This window comes from Leucoraja erinacea, chromosome 4, assembly GCF_028641065.1.
Source record: "Leucoraja erinacea ecotype New England chromosome 4, Leri_hhj_1, whole genome shotgun sequence".
In the NCBI taxonomy this organism is placed as follows: Eukaryota; Metazoa; Chordata; class Chondrichthyes; order Rajiformes; family Rajidae; genus Leucoraja; species Leucoraja erinaceus.
The window spans coordinates 48,511,008-48,525,827 of record NC_073380.1 but is presented as its reverse complement, the minus strand read 5'-3'; the positions used below and the strand labels follow the sequence as shown (position 1 = coordinate 48,525,827).

Sequence of the window (14,820 nt, the reverse complement as noted above, 5' to 3'; positions counted from 1 at the left end):
CTACCCAAATAATGTTATCATTATCATGTAACATTATCTCCACACTCGAGGGTAATATATATTGCATGCCAATTCATCTTGAGTGCCTTTTGCATTTTTCAAAACGGCTGGCTAAATAAAGCATACTCTTGTCCGAAAAGCAATACTGTCTGCTTTGCTGCACATCGGGATCTGTATTTTAAAAAGTTCCATGAATTTAGACAGCAAAAATTCAATCACTTTGTCAAACTGCAAAAGGCATCATTCCCAGCCAATAAGATAAGCACATTAATTTAAGTGCAATTTGGTGAAATGCTGAAGAAAATTGCAGTTAATATTGTGATACTTCTCCAGCAGGTGGCATTTAAAGGCCTGAGCTAAGCCTAATATCTATAAATAGAAGGCAAAGAGTATTGTGCTAGTGTGCCAGGATTGGGCTGAAGGACACAAGAATCTGATTTTGCAGTCTCTTGTGTTCTGATGCAGCGTGCAGCTGGCCAGACCTCATTTAACTCCAGTAGTTAAGCAATGATTGAGGTGACATTGAATGAGAACTCGTTTACCAGAGATCTGACTGTATATTTAGAAAATCAGATCAAAATCAATCTGTCAAGTTCAGGGGTAGGTTTGTCTCTTGTTTTGGGATTCGGTGCTGCTTATGTCTGTTATTACCTGAGCTCAGTTGCAAAGGTAAGAATGTGGTTTACTGAATTTAATCTAACAGTTTTATGTAAAACTTGTCTGCTGTAATAATGTCCTAGAAGGCAAAAGATGCTGCTGCAAATCCTTTAATGTTGCTTGTTACATTTTAAGCTTTGTTTGTTACTTTGCCAGGACTAGGGTTGCAGTTAAATCGATCCCTGCATGGGATAAGATTATGTGATTAACTCTCAACTGCAGACATTGGTCTTGTTGCGACAAAAGAAACTAGTTTTATTTGAAAATCTCCAATCTCATTTCCACTTCTGCACTGTCAGGGTCAGATTGGTCAAGCTCCAGAAAATAGATAGTTGCAGTATGGTCAGTAATATCCACTCAAACTCTCTTTCACTCTGGGTATTCCTCTCTCCCTTTCATTCTACTACTTTGCTCAATAGTAATGTCCAATCCTTTGGTTAGTCGTTTTCCTTCCCTTCGATTATTAGTATCACTTTTAACTAGTTTCTAAAATTATGCCTTATGTCAATTAAACAAACACAATTTTAATTTATTGCAAGTTGTAACTAGATGAACTTCAGGAACTTTCCGTTCTGCGTGCTCAACAAATGATACGAGTTTGGAGTAAAATCTCTGCAGTGAAATCTACTCTCGATGAAGACGCAAGGAACTGCAGATGATTGAATCATGAGCAAAGCACAGGGTACTGGAGAAAATCAGGCAACACTTGTCAGGGATGGATGTGACTTTTCAGAGTGGGACCCTTCTTCTTACTGAATAAGGATCCCTATCTGAAACTAGACACAAAAAGCTGGAGTAAGCTCTTAAGAAGCAGCATCTCTTAAGAAAAGGAATAGGTGACGTTTTGGGTCGAGCTCCTTATTCAGCCCCGAAACGTTTTTAAGCAGTATCTGCAGTTCTTTCCGACACATCTCGATCTGTAATGTCGCCTATCCATTCTCTCCACAGATTCTGCTTGACCATCTGAGTTACTCCAGCACTTCATGTTTTACTCTGCTCTCAATGAGTTTACAAATGAAAAATAAATGTGCGAAGAGAGATGATCACCATCATAATGTGTTACTAAACCTTTCTGTTTTTACTGCTTGTCAAAGTCCATCTCAGACACCGCAGAATGTTTTATGGAAATTCCATCATGTTAATTACTCTAAACGCTCTCTGAAATATGGGTCACAAGAACTTCCATTAAGAGTTGCAGAGGAACAATGCGCCGATAATAACTGTTTTCATTTAAATTAAATATTCAGAACAGTCAGAACCATCACAATTAAAATCTTTCCCCAGGATAGAAACATCAAATATTAGAGGGCACAGTTTTTTGGGGTAAGGGGGAGCAAAGTTTATAGAGGTGTGCAGGGCAACTTTGTTACGCAGAGAATAGTGAGTGCCAGGAATACGCAGCCAAAGTTGCTGGTTGAGACAGATACAATGGTGGCATTTAAGACACTTTTGCATATGCAATGGGATATGCAACAAAAAGAGGGATAAGGATTATGTGAGGGTAGATTCTTGATTAGTACAGGTGTCAGGGGTTATGGGGAGAAGGCAGGAGAATAGGGTTAGGAGGTCCCTCTATGTGGTACAGTTCATAGATCAGCCATGATCGAATGGCAGAGTACGCTTGATGGGCCGAATGGCATAATTCTGCTGCTATCACATGATCTTATGATTAGAAATGGTCTTGGCGTCATGTTCGGCATAGATATTGTGGGCCGAAGGACCTGTTCTTCTGATGTCATATTCTTTGTTCTATGTTCAATGTTCAATTTCAGTTCAATATAAATAATTACGAAATGTGGCCAGCAACTAAAGGTTAGTAAACGATAAGTCCTGATCCTAAATACATGATACGCCATGTTGACCCCCTTGCACGAATAACCGGTTTGGGATGGCATAAGGAAATGGTGTCTCCTTTTATGTTCAATGAGAAAAAGTCAATGGACATGCTGAACCCCAATGTCAACTTCCCCTGCTGCATTTTTTCCCAACAGGCAGTTCTATTTGTGAAAGTACAGTTCGAAAACAAATAATTTGAAACAAAAATAAATTGCTGAAGTGTAAAATTTTGGCATCATAGAATTTTCACATATATTTTCTGAAGTCTGAGTAGGATAAGTAAGTCAGACAATTATTGAGCCACCCTAAGTTGCCTTGTGAAGACTGCTGTAGTCCACCTGCTGTGAAGACTGCTGTAGTCCACCTGGTGAAGGTACTCTTACACTGCTCTCAGAAGGATATGGTATTGTGATGATGATCATCTGATGATGCACTTGCTAAACATGATACAGTGCAACTAGAAGGGGAATCTACAGGTGGTGGTTTTCCATATGCTGACCCTGTCCCTCTTGGTGGTACAGTTCACAGTAACTGCGATTTGTTTTGTAAACTTGTTTTGTACATTGCAGCTATCGTGTGCTAGTGTTGGAAGGAACAGATATTTATAGTCCATATTAAGCAGACTGCTTCATCCTGGGTTGCATTATTTACCCTGAGAGTTGTAGTTGTGCTCATCCATGTGCCTTATGGATGATGGACAGGGAGAAGGATTGGGGTGTCAGACGGAGAATTACATGTTGCAGAAAACCAGATCTTGTATCCATGTATTTATGTAGCTGGTCCAGTTGAGCGTCTGATCTATGGTGATAATGGGGGATTTAGTGATGGTCATAACACTGAATGTCAGCCAAAAAAGGCCCTACACACAGATTTGCTGGCTGTCAGAGAATGTTGAGGAAAACGCACATGGTCATGGGGAGAACGTACAGACTCTGTACAGACAGCACCCATAGTCAGGATCGAACCCCGGTCTCTGGCGCTGTAAGGCAGCAACTCTACCACTGTGCCGCCCTTTTATATTTTCTAAAGGTTGAAAAACCATCTTGTACACGATTTAAGCTTTACTGGTGGGATTATGAAAATAGTTAACAGCATCTTTGCTAAATAATTGGTTACAGGCTTGAGCCAGAAACAAGTGTTTCACAATTAAATGTTTTACATGTCCTTTATGTTTATTGATCATTTTGACATTTGTAACCTGCAAAATTGCAATCATGCAGTTCCTTAAATTGTTTCTATTAAATGCTTTGGTCATTCTTTATTCACAGTGAGAGGAATTACACCTGTTAATCTTCTGTTCAAAATAAACTTTAGCATTAGCATGAGATAACATAGAAAGGCTGTATTTTACTTCTCAATTATCAGTGGTAGAAAACCAGGCATGCTAGCAAGATAACAGTATTTGCCTTAGGGCCATGAGCAAATAAGTTACTGGACATGATACTTATGCAATAATTGTAAAATCGGTTCAGGTACCAAAGGGCATTCACCAGTGGTGACTTAACATTGTTTAATGACGTTCAAAGGGCATGTCATTTTCTGTTCTGTAGGGATAGTTAAAAATGTTTTAATAAATTGGTGCAGTAGTTTAAACTGGGGGTGTTTTATTTATAAAAACAAAAAATAAACTAAAATTGACCTAATTAATGTTTTATTTTGGAAAAATTGGCAGTAAATATTCCTGATGTCAGATGTGTGCCTAAATTTCTGACTGTCACCCATCGGCAAGATATTCAATGAGATGGCAACCCATTTGGAATAAGTAATCACTTAATTTGCAAATCAGTGCAGCAGTAGGTCACTGGGTTTCTTCAGTGCTTGTTGTATTTGACGTTAACTGGTAAAGGGCCTGTCCTACTTAGGCGACCTTTACAGGCGACTGCTGGCACCCGTGATAGGTTGCCCAAATTTTCAACATGTTGAAAATTCAGCGGCGACCAGAAAGATGCTACGACTCTTTGGAGACCTCTCACGATCATAGGAGACCACTCACGACCATATAGGCGACCTCTGGCGACATGTCGCGGGTGACCTCTCACGACCACAGGAGACCTCTCATGACCATATAGGCTGTATGGTCATGAGAGGTCTCCTATGGTCGAGAGAGGTCTCCAAAGAGTCATAGCATCTTTCTGGTCGCCGCTGAATTTTCAACATGTTGAAAATTTCAGCGACCTATCACGGGTGCCGGCAGTCGACCTGTAAAGGTCGCGTAAGTGGGACAGGCCCTTAAGAATTCCTTAGCAATATCAAAAAAGAGAGCATGAGTTTCAAGTGCAACACTAAGTACTTTTGAAATCCTTTCATCAGCTGAACATCCTCAATTCATTTAATCAATTCCATCTATCTCTCCGCTATGAAAACGTCCACTGTCTACCTCCCTAACCTGAAGAATCACAGGCCTAGATACAGAAGCAGCTGAGAACAAGCTTTTAAACTCACTCATTTGGAACATATATAACCTTGTACGCATAGTCTACAAAATGCTGACTTCATTTTAACGGCTGGAAAATCACGCTGAAATGGCACAATTTTGTTCTCCAGGTGATTGAGGCCTTGCACTGTCAGCATTCATTTGGTATATTTATCTTTCGAAATTCACTGGCTGAATTAATGAACATATATAGCTTTTTCTTTTACGTTTTAAGCAATTTTGTTTAACTCGTATCTATAGCAGAATTTATTGAACCTTAGAAATGAAATACTTTTTTTTAAAAACAGATAGTAAGCTGCAATAATAAGAATGTTAAAAATGGTAGATGCTTAACATAACTGAACAGCATTCTTGTGTGAAATCAACAAGGAACAATATACTGCATTCAGCGCTGCAAAGAAACTGCAGTTACTGTTCTGAGACAAAAACAGTTTGTCGTGGAGAAACATTACAGTCAGGTTGCAACAGAAACTTATAAATGCCCAAGAAACAAATTCTACTTTCAAAACAAGGAACTGCAGTTGCTGGTTTACACAAAAGGATACAAAGTGCTGGATTAATTTAGCAGGTCAGGCAGCATTTCTGGAGAACATGGATAGGTGATGTTTTGGGTCGAGACCCTTCTTCAGACTCTCATATGCTTTTGTTTTTTGGCTATAATGTTCAACTAATATGACTCTTACTGCACTGTTTGCATTTCAAACAAAATCTCTATAACTCAATTTAAAATAATTGATTCCAGTAAACAATTTAACAGTTCTAATTCAGTTTAGTTTATTGTCATGTGTATCAAGGTACATTGAAATGCTATTGTTGCATGCTAACCAGTCAGCAAAAAGACAATACTTGATTGCATTTGATCCATTTACACTGTATGAATACATGGTAAGGGAATAATGTTTAGTGCAAGGTAAAGTCAGCAAGTTCCGATCAAGCATAGTCCAAGGGTCAACAAAGAGGCAGATAGTAGATCAGGACAGCTCTCTGGTTGCAGTAGGATGATTCAGTTGCCTGATAATGCTGGGAAGAAACTGTCCCTGAATCTGGTGGTGTGTGTATACCTTTTGCCTGAAGGGAGAGGGGAGAAGAGGAAGTGGTCATGGTGTGATACCCCGGATTATGCTGCTGGCCTTGCCAAGGCAGCGTGATGTATAAATGGAGTCAATAAAAGGGAGGTTGGTTTGTGTGATGGTCTAGGCTGCATCCACAATTTTCTGTAATTTCTAGCGGTCTTGGATGGAGCTGTTCCCATACCAAGCTGTGATGCATTCTGATAAAATGCTTTCTATGGTGTACCTGAGGAAGTTGGTGAGAGTTGTAGGGATCATGCCAAACTTCCTAAGCTCTCTAAGGAAGTAGAGATGCACTCACAATAATTTTACCAATCAAAAATTAACATGGCGTAATTCTACTAGTGAAAGAAATAGAACAACTGTAGAAGGAGCAGATTGTGCAGTCAGCATAATGGAGAATTGTCAATTAGAATATTCCCTTCTGGATACAGTGTCATTTTTCGTTCGGTTGTCCAAACACTCTGTTCAGCTACATGCTTGTTTTCAGCATGCACGGTGAATTGTGATCCAAGACTATCCAAGACTATCATAGGCAAATCTTTACTGCTTTCAACTGCAGGACCCCCAAGCAATTGAAAATAAACAACTTGCTATTAATTACTGATATCATGTATTCCCATTGTCAAAGGGATGACATAAAAGACTGCCCTAGCTACCAGCAGCAGCAGAGAGATACTTTTATGAAACTGATACAATAGACAATAGGTGCAGGAGTAGGCCATTTGGCCCTTCAAGCCAGCACCGCCATTCAATGTGATCATGGCTGATCATCCCCAATCAGTATCCTGTTCCTACCTTCTCCCCATTTCCCCTGACTCCACTATTTTTAAGAGCCCGATATAGCTCTCTCTTGAAAGCATCCAGAAAACCTGCCTCCACCGCCCTCTGAGGCAGAGAATTCCACACTCACCACTCTCTGTGAGAAAAAGTGTTTCCTCACCTCCGTTCTAAATGGCTTACTCCTTATTCTTAAACTGTGGCCCCTGGTTCTGGACTCCCCCAACATCGGGAACATGTTTCCTGCCTCTAGTGTGTCCAAGCCCTTAACAATCTTATAAGTTTCAATGAGATCCCCTCTCATCCACCTAAACTCCAGAATGTACTAGCCCAGCTGCTCCATTCTCTCCGCATATGACAGTCCCGCCATCCTGGGAATAAACCTTGTAAACCTACGCTGCACTCCCTCAATAGCAAGAATGTCCTTCCTCAAATTAGGGGACCAAAACAGCACCCAATACTCCAGATGTGGTCTTACTAGGGCTCTGTACAACTGCAGAAGGACCTCTTTGCTACTATATTCGATTCCACTTGTTATAAAGGCCAACATACCATTCGCTTTCTTCACTGCCTGCTGTACCTGCATGCTTACTTTCATAGACTGATGTACAAGGACCCCCAGATCCTGTTGTACTTCCCCTTTTCCCAACTTGACGCCATTTAGAAGTAATCTGCCTTCCTGTTTTTGCTACCAAAGTGGATAACCTCACATTTATCCGCATTAAACGTCATCTGCCATGCATCTGTCCACTCCCCCAACCTGTCCAAGTCACCCTGCATTCTCATAGCATCCTCCTCACAGTTCACACTGCCACCCAGCTTTGTGTCATCTGTGTTTTTTTGTCAAGTTAATCACTGAATCCACTGTTAATGAGCAGAGCTGCTTCTTTGTACCTGGGTATTTACATCAAGATAGTATATTGTGTTGAGATACAAGAAGAAAGACATAAGGCTCTTGACTGAATTCCAGGCCAATTCTATGTGCAATATTATACTGAAAAAAGCAGTCATTTTTTTAAAGTAATGTAGCATATAATAAGTCAAAACAAAATTACCATCTTGCTCAATGTGAAGCGTGTTCATTAAAATTTCAGATCAAATCCCGGGGTAATGATGGTGGTAATATTTTTTTTCATGAACTGTGGGATCACAAAATCCTCATTGACTGAGTTTGAGTTTAAGTTTAGTTTATTGTTACGTGTACCGAGGTACAGTGAAAAGCTTTTGCTGCACGTTAACCAACCCGTGGAAAGGCAATACGCGATTACAATCGAACCATCCACATGATCTGTTGGAGTATAGATTTAAAAGAGTGGAGCAATTGTAATGCGTGATTTCAGATCCACTTCTGTGACCAGCACACAAGGAGTCACCTGGCTTGTGCACCATCTTGGATCATCTGTTTCCAAGTGTCAGGCCTGACAGTTCATTGATCAAGTTCAGGGACAAAAGCCCTGTTCTTTGCAGAACTAAGTGAAATGGCTGATTTTTCTCTGGAGTTTACAGATTAATAGGTGAATTTATTGAAACGTAAAATCGTTTGATGTATTGACAGCAATGATGCCAAGAGATTCTTTTGGCTTGAAATCTAGAATTAGTGCTTTGTGTCTTGGCTAAGGAGCCAGCCATTTTAGACTGGATGAAAACAATTTAAAGAATTATACATTTTCCGTATTATGCACCCAAGTAATTGAGCATCTTCACGACTCAAATCAATAGATTTTTACATCCCAAGGAACCGAGGAAGAATGTAGGAACATACATTCTTGTTGGTGTTTTCATGAATACATTTGAAGCAGAATTCCCTATGGCATTTTAACCAATGAAATAAGTTATTGCAAGTAGGTATATATGGGATACCTCACAAAATGTTAGTTAATTGCTTTAATAGTTAAAAGCTGCATTGCTTTCTTCTATCTATTAGTCAATGTAAAAGTTTCAATAAAGTGCTGCTATTGAAATTATGTTTTCATATCCCATCTACTCTTTAATCCACTCTTCATTATGCGCATAATAATTTTCAGGAAGTCACCGCTCACGCATCTCTCCATCATCCCTCACCTTCAATATTCCTGACTATTCGATCCATCTCCATCTCCCACTTCCTCTCCTCCCCCCCCCCCCCCCCCCCCCCACAGTCTGTAGAAGGGTTCCAACCTGAAACATCACCTGTTCCTCTTCTCCAGAGATACCACCCGACCCGCTGAGTTACTCCAACGCGTTGTGTCTATCTTCGATATAAACCAGCGCTGCAGTTCCTTCCTTCACATTCCACCTCCTAAGTACAAATTTCTTGGGGTGAAATTGATCAAAATGCTGCTACATCCATCTTGCTTTTCAATCCTCAAAGTTCCTGAAGGTACCCATTTCTTGTAAATAATTTCACCTCCACAATTCAAAGCAATTCCATAGATTCACCATCCATCCATTTCATGAACTGACTACTTTTTCAATGAAGAATTTCCAGATCTGCTCTATGACTTCCTTTATCCTCTGGCTTTTTAATTTTGGCTTTTCATAACTATGTGACTTACTTCAATTTCTCAGATGTTACCATTAAATTTGAACAAGCACCTAATCGCACCCGTAGTGGCTCAGATATCATTCCTTTGTTCTGTCTAATTTCCTTCCCAGTCCACCTCCCAGAAAAAAATGATTTGGCAGTCTAACTGTTAATGCAACATTAAGTGCTGAAAAAAACAGATTTCCATGGGATTGATTAGAACCAGGCCCTTTGGCCCACCAATCATCAATCATCGGTTCACACTAGCTCTATGTTATCCCACTTTTGCTTCACTCCTTACACACTAGGGGCAGTGTAAAGAGGCCAATTAACCTAGAAACTTGCACCTGATTGGGATGTGAGGGAAACCGGAGCACCCGGAGCACCACATGGTCACAGGGAGAACGTGCAAACTCCATGCAGTCAGCATCAACCCCGAGTCTCTGGTCCTGAGAGATAACGGCTACAGCAGGATTGAATCTGAGGAGTATTTTTACATCAGCATTTCATCAACGCTCAGCTGAAGGTTAAACTTCATATTGTGTCTTCACACTGAGGGTGGTGGATGTTCAGTTTAGTTTATTAGTTTAGGTTATTGTCACGCATTTATTGCATGCGATCCAGTCAGCGGAAAGAAAATACATGATTACAGATGAGCCATTTACAGTGTATAGATACATGACAGGGAATAACTTGTAGTGCAAGGTAAAGGCAGTAAATTCCAGTCCAAGATAGTCCAAAGGTCACCAATGAGGTAGATAGTACTTTAGCACCAAGGCCGGCCTTAGGGGGTGCAGTGCCCAATTGGGAACAATTTTGGTGAGCTCCAGGTTCCCAGCCAAGGTCAGTCAGCCCAGTTATTTAGTATATATTATGAAATTGTACACTAAGGTGCTATGGATTATACACTGTCTGAATCTCAGCTGCTCCCGTTTGACTGTCAATACCTCCACTGGCTTCTAACCTTTACCGTAGCAACTAATTACCGTTAAACTTCTATCTTCTTCTATGTAGTTTTTTTTTTTTGGCGGTTGGCAAACAACTTTTTAGTGCTTTACCACCACCAACTGGTATGGAGTGTAGATCAAATAACATTATAACTTACATACTAATAACCTATATCTTTCCAAACAAATTGGTTACCCTGAGAAAAAGCATTAGGATTTGATAGCACTTATATGAATTCTTTTGTAAAATATTTATTTAATCAAATTGTACTTTTTCTTTTCTGAATCGTTCACTCATTTGTCTTCTTTCTTCCTCATACCTCTCACAATGTACAATGACATGCTCTATTGTCTCTCCTTGCCCACAGTATTCACATCTGCCTGTATTATGCTTGCCTATTATAAAAAGTGTACTGTTCAGACCAGTGTGTCCAAACCTGATTCTTGAAATTACTGTCTCCTCTTTTCTGTTTTTTCCTGCACATCTCATTTCTCCTACTTTCCTCTGGACTCTGTAGAACCACCGTCCTTTCCACTCTTCCTCCCTTTGCTTTTGCCATCTTTCCTTCAGTCTTTGCTTCCATTAAACTGCATTTTGTGATTGGATACAATGCCCTTGGAGACAGCGGCTGATTGGACGGGAAGAGACCTATTTGTTGATTGGACGGGAATTTTAAGGCAAGCTGGTTGGTGATTGGACGCAACCCCCTTAGAGACAGCGATTGATTGGCCGCCAAATAATCAGGCACAAAAAAAATGACAAATAGGAAAACAAAAATCGCTGATCAGTGTGAACTCAGTGGACTGCCTGGCTGTATCTCCTAACTAAACAGTATAACATGCAGGTACATTCATTTAAAATAAAATTCAGTGATTATTTCACATGATTTCTCATTGTGTAAAGCTCAGTATCTGACCAATTTCTGTTTAACACGTTTGGTCTGCCGTGAGCATTTTTCTCTCCCAAAACAGTTCATATCTAGCAATACGATCAACGAACCAGACAGCAGTTGGACGCAATCATGCGATTAGCAAGCGATTGAGTAGATTTGATGGGGCACCCTGAGCTTTTTTTTTGCACTAGTATTAGGGTTAAGTTATTGAATTTATTTGTTTCTCATTTGTTCTCGTACCATCTATGAGTATTGCGTTTACACGCCTGTTATGCTGCTGCAACTAAGAATTTCATTGTTCTGTTGTGGGTCACATGACAATTATACATTCTTGACTCGACTCTTCACTCATGCATTTGTGCAATACAAAGTGGGTAACCATTGCACTCTGCGCCAAGTTAAAAAGAGTCAGTAGTTAGTCAGGAAGTAACTATTCGCCTCCAAAGAGCAAGCCTTTGTTAGGTGGCTTCACTAAATGGTGTGCCTCAATATTCCTCCAGCAGTTTGTTTTTTTTCCTCAAGATCTGCAGCATCTGCAGTCGCTTGCGATTTAATACTGTGTTCCGCTGCAATCTAACTAATGGACGGCCCATGCTGAAGCACACACAGCATTGAAATGCTAATACGACGATTTGCAAGAATATTGAACAATACAGTAACACATAGCTCAGAGGATACTGGGATTTAATTTTACAAATGCCCATTTTCACGAAGCAAGTCACTCTTGGCAACTATACCAGTTTTTGAGAAGGCAGACTTTGCACTGATTACTTGAAAATAAATCAGCGGTTAACTGGCAATGTAAACATGATGGTGTGCCTGCCACCAAAGCAGCAGGCACCGTGGGAGGAAGGTGGGGGAGAGGGAGATGGATGTGGATGGACAGGGGGTGAAACAAAAAGATAAAGAGCTGGTTTCAGTCCAACAGCAGTACAAAACTTGAACCAGCTGGTCACAGGGTTCAGAGACTGAAGTGCTTCAGGCTGCTGTTGGACTGAAACCAGCTCTTTATCTTTTTGTTTCACAGAATCACCTCAAGCCCGGTCTCTGCATTATAAGTGCAACATGAACAGTGATGGAAATGGGTTTTAGGAACTAGTGGTACGCTTAGGTTGGTGAGGCTGAGGTTGGGAATGAAGTGGTGGGGGTGTGGGGGTAGACGCTATAAGCCCCACATGAGAAATTTGATTTCTCAGAAATTGAAGATAGACATAAAGCTGGAGTAACTCAGCAGGACAGGCAGCGCAGCGACTGGTGAGAAGACCCTTCTTCAAACTGAACTGAACTCTCGTTGGTGCGAGTACTTGAGTACTTGCGATTGTCTGAAGAAGGGTCTTGACCAGAAATGCAACCCTCTCCCCAGAGCCCATGCCCGTCCTGCTGAGCCACCTTCAACTTCAGAGCCAAACAAAAAACACAGAGGGCTGGAGGAACTCAGTGGGCAAGGCGGCACCCGCGGAGGGAATGGACCAGAAGCCGCCACGGGCCACGACTCCCTCTCTCTCTCCTCCCCCCCCCCCCCCCCCCCCCCCCCCCCCCCCACCCCCCCCCCACTGCAAAACATCTAAGAAGTAACTGCAGATGCTGGAAAATCGAAGGTAGACAAAAATGCTGGAGAAACTCTGCGGGTGAGGCAGCATCTATGGAGTGAAGGAAATAGCCAACGTTTTGGGCCGGGTCTGAAGAAGGGTTTCGGCTTGAAACGGTGCCTATTTCCTTCACTCCATAGATGCTGCCTCACCCGCTGAATTTCTCCAGCATTTTTGTCTACCGCAAAACGTCAATGATTCCAGGAATGAGGAGGCAACAGTGTGAGAGAGAAGGAGTGAGAGAACTAGCGAGAGACGAGATGGGGAGCAGGAGAGAGAGAGAGCGCGAGAGAGAGAGAGAGAGCGCGAGAGAGAGAGAGAGAGAGAGGGAGGGAGGGAGGGAGGGAGAGAGCGAAAGACTGAGAGACACAACGTGGGCCAGTAAGTGAATGACTAACCTGCTCACCAAGAAGAAGCCCCTTCTCGCGGTCCGGAGCCCTCAATCATGATGATGAGTTGTCCCATTGCGGGGACCTAATTTGCGAGTTTAGAAGAGTTTGTGCCCGACTCAAACTCGCAGCATGGTTGACACGTGGTCCTAGGAGGTCACTGTAACTCTCCTTCATGCTCGAGGGAAGTTCCCGCATACTCGCGGCCTCAGTTTGGTCGAGGAAAATTTTTCAGCATGCTGAAAAACTTTCCGTGAGTAAAAATTGGTTGGCATGGTTCTTTTGAACTCGTAGTGCAGTGGAGTGCAGTCGCTATGTAGTTATAGGCAGTCAAGGTCACCATAGGCAACCTCCTTTGCTGACCGGGCATTTTAATTGGCTCATTGGAGTTTTCAGAACCAAGGAAAATTGAGCGGTAATGCCCGCTAAACTTTATTAAAAGCTGTCTGGCTTCTTAAAAGTGTCTCCACTACTTCTCCACTCCTTTTCCCCCCTTCTCCCCCCTTCTCTTCTCCCCCCTTCTTCCCCCCCTTCTCCCTTCTCCCCCTCCCTCCCTCCCTCCCACCCCCCGCGCTCTCTAAAGGACTTACCGTACACTGTGCCAGCCGTCTTGTACCTTCCTGTTCATCGTGGGTGTGAATTTCAGACAGCTTCCCCTGCTTCCCCTGGCCCCCCCGTTTGCGATGTGTGTGTGTGTGTGTGTGTGTGTGTGTGTGTGTGTGTGTGTGTGTGTGTGTGTGTGTGTGTGTGTGTGTGTGTGTGTGTGTGTGTGTGTGTGTGTGTGTGTGTGTGTGTGTGTGTGTGTGTGTGTGTGTGTGTGGTGTGTGTGTGTGTGTGTGTGTGTGTGTATGCGTGCTGGCGATCGATCCAGCTCGCAGTTTCATCGCTGATGGTCAGTCCCGCTTGAGGTTTTTCTGGCGAGTGCCCTCGAGCTTGAAGGTCGAAGCCAGTAGCTGAAAAGTCATGTTAGTGGGACAGGCCTTTATCTCCTTTATCTTGCTGATATTGAGAGAATGAGAACATCAGGACATAAGGTTATTGATCTCCTTCCTCTACTCTGTCTCATCATTATTTGATATCTGGTCACAATGGTGATGTTGTCTGCGAATTTGAAAATTGAATTAGATCTGCACAGTCGTGGGTTTACAAGGAGTAAAGAATGATTTATGGAACAAGTTGCCAGAGGGGATAGTTGAGACAGATATTATAACAACATAAAAAACATTTGGACTGGTACATTGATAGTTCATAATTGATAGGAGCAGAATGAGGCCATTCGGCCCATCAAGTCTACTCTGCCATTCAATCATCGCCAATCTATCGTTCTCTCTCAACCCCATTCTCTGGCCCCATAGCCGAAGCGTCCACGTCGCGGGGCTGGAAACTAGAAGTATCCCGAGCTAATTCTGCGACCACCATCATCTATTGCAACAAGTGATGGCTCCCACTGATTGTCTCCGGAAGCTTGTGTCCTTTTCAGGACAGACGATGACAGTGATGTCAACATTTGAAACATGGAAGATGGACACGAAAGAAGAAGGGCCCCATTCTCCTACCTTTTCCCCATAACCCAGGAAATGTTTATCGAGATATATGCCAAATGCGGGCAAGTGGGACTAGCGTAGATAGGGCATCTTGGTCAGCATGGGCAAGTTGGACCGATGGGCCTGTTTCCGTGCTGTATGACTCTATGGCCTACAGAGGCAACCTAGGCGTTTAAGT

At 42.2% G+C, this 14,820-nt stretch overlaps 1 protein-coding gene across 3 annotated transcripts in view; it reads left to right on the top strand.

The window, feature by feature from the left end:
• The first annotated feature begins 234 nt into the window (after positions 1 to 234).
• abhd3 (abhydrolase domain containing 3, phospholipase) overlaps positions 235 to 14,820 on the top strand; it is a 56,873-nt gene continuing 42,287 nt past the window's right edge. The window contains exon 1 of one of the 3 annotated variants that reach the window (XM_055634194.1): positions 235 to 669. In XM_055634194.1, coding sequence (XP_055490169.1) covers positions 508 to 669 — 162 coding nt within the window. In that variant the 5' untranslated portion in view covers positions 235 to 507. The remainder of the gene's footprint in view (positions 670 to 14,820) is intronic. The other 2 variants (XM_055634193.1, XM_055634192.1) reach the window with 2 other exon arrangements.